Source organism: Penaeus monodon, chromosome 4, assembly GCF_015228065.2.
Source record: "Penaeus monodon isolate SGIC_2016 chromosome 4, NSTDA_Pmon_1, whole genome shotgun sequence".
NCBI classification, from domain to species: domain Eukaryota; kingdom Metazoa; phylum Arthropoda; class Malacostraca; order Decapoda; family Penaeidae; genus Penaeus; species Penaeus monodon.
Window position 1 is genome coordinate 6,183,325 of NC_051389.1, and position 7,058 is coordinate 6,190,382.

General features: G+C 35.7%; 1 protein-coding gene across 5 annotated transcripts in view; it reads right to left on the minus strand.

Moving 5' to 3' along the window:
• LOC119569431 (cleavage and polyadenylation specificity factor subunit 6-like) overlaps positions 1-7,058 on the minus strand; it is a 38,473-nt gene continuing 31,415 nt past the window's right edge. For 2 of the 5 annotated variants that reach the window (XM_037917613.1, XM_037917605.1), the window contains 5 exons: positions 3,231-3,394; positions 2,942-3,077; positions 2,689-2,795; positions 1,967-2,268; positions 1-1,222 (listed from right to left, as the gene is read on the minus strand). In XM_037917613.1, the coding sequence (XP_037773541.1) occupies positions 991-1,222; positions 1,967-2,268; positions 2,689-2,795; positions 2,942-3,077; positions 3,231-3,394 (941 nt within the window). In that variant the 3' untranslated portion in view covers positions 1-990. Of the gene's footprint in view, positions 1,223-1,966; positions 2,269-2,688; positions 2,796-2,941; positions 3,078-3,230; positions 3,395-6,893; positions 7,002-7,058 lie in introns of all 5 variants that reach the window. The other 3 variants (XM_037917600.1, XM_037917597.1, XM_037917609.1) reach the window with 3 other exon arrangements.

A 7,058-nucleotide genomic window follows, 5' to 3' on the forward strand; every position in this document is an offset into this window, starting at 1 on the left:
TTAGTGGAATATTTTATTGAAACTGAACATTGGCTATTTGTCATACAATTGTTCCACATTCATAACCACACAGATCTCTCAATTCTTGGAAGCAAAATCATTATTTTTAGTACCTACTCAAAAATAGTGTTTGCCTTAGTCACGTACAAATAAATGATTTACATACAAACGTTACATACAGGAGAGAAAAAAAAAAAAAAAAAATCTAGTTACAAATCCTTCTCAATTTAATTAACATGAATGATCTAAAGTAGTTTACTTCCATTAATAAAAAAGGCAAACCACTGACAAACAGTGAATAGATCCACTCACATATAATGACATCCCATAAATTCAGAATACAAAACCAAATATTGGCTCTTTAACGTACTTTGTATATATGAACCTGTCTTGCTCATTTGCCTCACAAAACGAAATATAGATTCCATCACAAAAATAATATGTACTTTATAATACAAGCTTGGAATTCTTGTCTTAATGCTTAGAACTAGTATTACTACATGTAACATATTCAGCGTGACAACTACACCCCTAATAAAAAAATATAAAAGAAAAAAAAGAAAGAAAAAGAAAAAGAAAAAAAAAAGTAATGCCACTGAATGAAAAAAAAGCAAATAGTTTATTGCCAGTCTTTAAACCAATAAAAGTGCATCTCCAAGATATTCACTAAAATGCTGTCATCATGCATTCTTTTTGGGAAATGTAAAAAAGTAACTTTTGTAGCAGACAGATTTCAACATCCACAGTACAGATCAATGAAAAATCATTCATAGTTTCTCCTAAATTCCCCCAAGACATAAAAAAAAGACAAAAAAACAAAAAAGAAAACAAAAAAAAAAAAAAAAGAGAAAAGAAAAAAAGAAAAGAGAAAAAAAAAGCAACACTCCAAAACTTAGATATTGTTCAAACTCAAGCCTTGCTGCTTTTTTTCCTTCATATTTCTTCCTTTCTTTTCCATGGGAACACTGTAACATTCAACCCCACAGCATCCTAATGCCTCGAGGAACGGTGTGACGAAGACTCTCTCTCTTCCCGCGTTCTGACGTCGCGCTCCCTCTCTCTGTCCCTGTCACGCTCTCTCTCTCGCTCTCGCACCGGCTCGCGCACATCCTCCCTCGTGCTGCGTTCCTCGATGCGCTCGCGCGTCGGCCGCTCTTCAATCCGCTCTCTTCTGGCATCCCGTTCGCGGTAACGCTCATCGTAATATCTGGAATTTTGTGATCTTCATTTGCATAAAGAAAATAAATTAGATGTTATATCTAAGCTTAAAGTGTAAAGACATTAACAAAGTCGATTCCCCTACGTGAAAAGCACATTCAATTACAGTATGACCCACATTTTGTTCTATGAATTAATACTGTGAATTCTACTGTCAGTAGTTTGCAATTTATAATGATCAAATCAGACTCAGTCCAATCAATATGAAATAATTTTCAAAGCAGTTTTCATGTAACAGTAACTGAGAGAAAGAAATGTTATGCTGATGAGCCTCACTCTACAGTAATCCCAATCTTTATTATCAATATACTATGTGCAATCAAAAACTGAGCAATGCTACTAAGCACAAGTTAGAACAAAATAGCATACTTATGATAGCGTGGAGATATTAAAAAGCAGTTTTCCCTTATACTTGAATATCTCTATTAACTAAACTGTTAATATGACCTATAAAGATTACTTTCAAGCACTAGAATAAATTTTTAGAAGCCATTTTGAAATGCAGATATTAATTAAATTCTGATTTTTTATTATAAAAAGATAAAAATACTTTTAAAAAACAATAATAACAATATGCCATTTCAAAATGCAGATACTGATTAAATGCTGAAATTTTATAATAAAAAGATAAAAGATAAAAAAAAAAAAAAAGGAATAATAAGGTCTTCATGTTATACATATAACCTACTTTTCCCTATGACCTTTCAAACTTGCCAAAGAAAAGAACAAGTAAAACAACACAACTCACCTCTCACGATCCCTGTCCCTCTCTCTGTCGCGTTCACGGGCGCGGTCGTATTCCCTTTCTCTGCTGTACGACCTTTCATAGTCCCTCTCACGCTCTGCAGCCCCACGCTCTGTTGTCCCCCTCTCCCTCTCACTGCGGTGGCGTTCATATTCACGGTCCCTTGAGTGTGATCGAGAGCGGTCCCGGTATTCTCTCTCTCTTGAGCGCGATCTTTCCCGACGGTGTCTTCTGCTTGGGGAACGCGATCTCTCACGCCGTTTGCTGGAGCCATAACTTTTGGCCTCGATGCCATGTAGTGTGTCCTAAAAGGGAGGGTGTCGTCAATTCTAAAGTTCCCTTAGCGTATCACTCTTTAAAATGCGAAATAACTTTAAATGTATATCAAGGAGGTTGCAATACATCTCTTGCAAGACAGTTACATAATTTCACTTGATACATTGATCTCCCAAGTTCATGCAGCTTCCAGGATTCATATCATTCTCTTCACTACTTTCCCTTATATACTCACACACCATATTCTACTTTGTATGCTTTAATCATAAAAGAAATAAAATAAAACCCTTCCTGAAAATTATGAAGCAATGAATGCTATTTCTTTTCTTCTCTTCCCTATCTGTAATTCCTACTAGATGTATGCAAAATAATCTAAATCCCAATCATACACTGTGTAACATTCCTCAAATAACGACATTAAAAGATCGAAATTTCAAATGAAAACATACCTGTAAAGAACTTGTCAGGATTTTACAGCGGTCGTCATGTGCAACTTTAGACTGTTTGATCAGAGATATGGCAGTCACAAGAGTTTCAATTGCACTGGCATATTCACCTGCAATGCAAAAATATGCTTAACATCCTACTCGGTATTTCTGAGCAAACTGTAATAATCAATGTAATACACAATGAAATACAAAAAACATAGAAATAAGAAATACAATACAAAATTGTATTCAATATCAGAAAAAAAGAAAATACCTGAAGATGCATCTGCAACAGCTCTTGCAATCGCCGAGCTTGAAACAGTTCTATTGCGATTCATAATGTCTTCAAACTCGGCTTCTGAGAGTGGAGGAGGACCATCAATGCGATGATCCCCTCCAGTAAATCCATGCTGAAGGAGGGGGGGGGGGGGGGGGGGGGAGGGAAATATATATATATATCCTTGTACATTAAAAATATTAAATCTCATTCTTTATGTTATCCATTTTAAGAGTCCAATATCACATATTTCACAAATAAAAGTCTTAAAAATTTGGCTCCTTACCTGATGTGGAGGTGGAGGAGGAGCATAGTGTGCTGGTGGAGCAGCTGCTGCAGGGGGAGGAGCACTATGTGGAGGGAAGAAGGCTGGGTTGACATGTGGAGCTGGAGGCCCACCACCATGAGGAGGGGGACCATGTGGAGGGGGTGCTCCATGAGGTGGAGGACCTGCGAAGAAGAACATGATTTTCATTTTGACTAAGTGGATAAAATGAACACCCTCTCTCATTAATTTACTTTCTGGTACTTACTTCATGATAAAATTAACAACGCATCAGGTTTTCCAATCCAGTAAACTAACCAATGAACCATATTTCTGCTTTTTAACTCAAGCAAAAACTTTAGTTGCCTAATTGAGGTTTTTCAGATGAAAAGTAAATAAAGAAGAGGGAGAGGGAGAAATAGTATGGAAGAGAAAAGACCTACTTCAAGGCTATTACATTAAAAAGCAGTGATCCACAACCAGTATCGTTTGATTGAAATGGTATGGGGAAAAAATTCACTAAAACTGTCACAGTAATGAAACTTAATACTCTTACACACACACACACATCTACCACCAAACCAATCCTCTGAACTCAATAACAAAAAGCCAAACTACAAAAAGAACCTCTAACTCTCCTTAAATCCACATCAGGATAATAACAATTACAATACAATATATCTGCATTACAAAAGCCGGTGTTGAAAACAGGCTGTACCAAGAGATTTTGCAAATACAGTAAACTCTCTTATATCTGATGTGCTTGTGTTCATCACACTGGTTATTCAATTTTTGTGGTTATCACAGAGGTACTTCCTATTATCTTACTAATCCATGGCACCTACTGCTCTCAAAGACAATGTAAGCCATATCTCATTTTCCAAGATTCCTATGTTCTGGGTATACAGCACAGTAATAGTTTGTAGCATCCAGTTCAGGGCTATTACTGGTCATAAACAGCATAGTAAATATTACAGGCCTTTAAAATCACTGACATTCACTGAACAGGCATGGAAGTAATAGAGAAAATGGGGAGGAGCATTGCAGAGATAAGGGGACATGGGCCTAGCCATGCAAAACATTTGATCTGTTTGTTTCACATTTGGTAACATACGTTGAGACGACTATTTTTGTAACTTCTTATTTTCTTCCATTTCTTGAGGCACATGCAACCGTGGCATAAACCTATCAAAATTAATCCATTACCGACGTGTACAGGAGTCATAACACACCGCTTGATCTATGGCGCACAGCTGTAGCAGAACTTCCTGCTTCATGCAACAGACTCCAGCACCCAGTGTCTAGCCGCTGCCAGAAATCACCAGAGTTTATTACGCTCAGAGATTTTTGTTATCCATCAGCATCAGGTTAAGTACCAATGTTCATCAGTTTCTGCTCCCCTGCATTTCACTGCCACTTTCCATTAGTGAGAAGAGAGAGAATCGCACACATATGCAAATCTTAAAACCGATTAGATCACAATGAAGTCTGTTAGCTCCAATGATTTCCTTATTCTTCTTCTATCTTACTTAAAGATATCAAATATACTTTTGATTTTTCTGAAGTATCTTGAAATGTGCACTATCAAAACCTAATTTTTTTCTTCTTTTCTTTCTTCTATTTAAGCATTTTCAAAGAATTACGGATTAATATCTATTTTGAGCCAGAACTTCTGCTGTTAATGTGGAGTGTTCACTAAAGGAGCCACTTACTAGAGAGTTTACTGTATAAGGCATTACTATCAAGCTGATAAATGTATACTGTAAAAAAAAAAAAAAAAAAAAAAAAAAAAAAAAAAACTAGCTCTTATCAAACAATAATAAAAAAAATCTGTATCTCTATCTACAGCTATCTATATCCTATCACATATATATAAATATGACAACTATTTATACATATAGATACACATATATACATATGTAGATAAATATGTAAATGTATACATATGAATACATCCTTATCCATGTACAAATATATATACATATAAATATACATATATATGCATACATAAATATATCAACATATATATAAGCAAATATACATATACATATGTATATATAAATATGAATATATACATATAATATATATGTACACATCCATGTTTATATCCATGTTTATATCCGTGTGTGTGTGTGTGTGTGTGTGTGTGTGTGTGTGTGTGTGTGTGTGTGTGTGTGTGTGTGTGTGTGTGTGTGTGTGTGTGTGTGTGTGTGTGTGTGTGTGTGTGTGTGTGTGTGTTTAGCTATATATACATATAAATATATATATATTTTTTTCCCTCTCTCTCTCTCCCCTAATAAAGAAACTCCTCTAGCCACAAGCATCCTACCCTATCTCAAACTACTGATATGCAGGTTCAATAAGCATATCTAAATCTATAATTTTAAACTGATTAAACAGGATTCCCTGATCTATAGGACTAGAACCAAGAAACTTGAATGATCATAATAAAAATTTGAGCAAGCAAGTGGAACCTACTCTTTCCTAGATTTATTTTCCTTAACGGCTTGCATCTCAATAAATCAAACTCCTATCAAAGCATCTCCATACATGAAACTATAAAAGCATCTTGAAAAATGAAACTCCTATCAAAGCTTTTCATAAAATGAGACTAAGTATCTCTCCTATTAAAAGCATCTCCATAATTTTCATGAAAACCCTACAGCAAGAAAAAGGAAAAAGAAGGGGGGGGGGGGAGGCCAACTATGCAAACGAGTCAAGATGTTAAAAAAAAAGATGCCCGTTAGAAAAAGCAAATTAACTCCTCTCTCAACGAAGTGATTTACAGTACTAACCAAGTAAACTCCGTTGAACATTAAACAATAATCACAGATTTCCTTATCTTCTCATTTTACACATACATGTATGCACACAGACATTCAATTCTACTACCCTTTCTTTGTTTTCCTTTCTCTATTTCTTTATTTCCCTTTTTTTCTACCTATGAAACCAATCGTATTTCTTAACATACTGTCCATTAGTCTAGAGAAAGGGGATTCAAAGTTAAGTGGCAAAAATTATATTTCATAACTTCAAATCTACTAGGTATTAATTATCTGTTCTATTGATAACTCCCTTTTCCTACTCTAATTACCAAATGAGAGTTCAAACTTCAGCAAAGAGAAATAATGACACCAAGCCCTATTTTCAGTTTATATAAATACAAGGATAAACTTCATAAAACCAATACTACAACAACACAAAGACAACATGCTTTACATAAAAAAAACCTAGTTCTAGGTACAATATCTAGAGTCCTATATAAAAAAAATGAATAAATACAATAAGCACCACACATCTCTTAGAAGGAAATCTGTCCGTTTAAACAAAGTGGATCTTGCAAAAAAAAATTGAAACATTTCATATTCATATTACAAACTTATCTGTAAAGAGAAAAAGAGAAGAGTTTAAGGGTTAGTAGGAAAAAAAAAAGACAAACAGAACACAAGAAAAAACAAAACTAATTAAAAAGAAAAAGAAAAAGACGGAGAGAGAGAGAGGGTCAAAGTGGCAAACAAAATGCATGACAAAATCAAGGCATTCTACTTCTAATTCTTTGCTTCTGGGCAAAAACACTTCATTATTGGAAACGTTTTATCAAGCAAAGGTAAGGGACCACCCCACACACCACATCACACCACACAACCCCCCCCAGCTAGCACAAGACAGTGCTGAGAGCATTACCATTGCCATATATGTCTGTGGTGGGGGTACCTTGCGTGATGGGAGGCCTCGCAGGGAGAGCCAGGTTGTGGGGAACCGAGGGGGGGCTGCTCGTGGCCGGGAAGCCACCTGTTGACAAACACCAACGTCAGTAAGTAAGTCCCCTCGGTCTATCTGCCCCAAGTG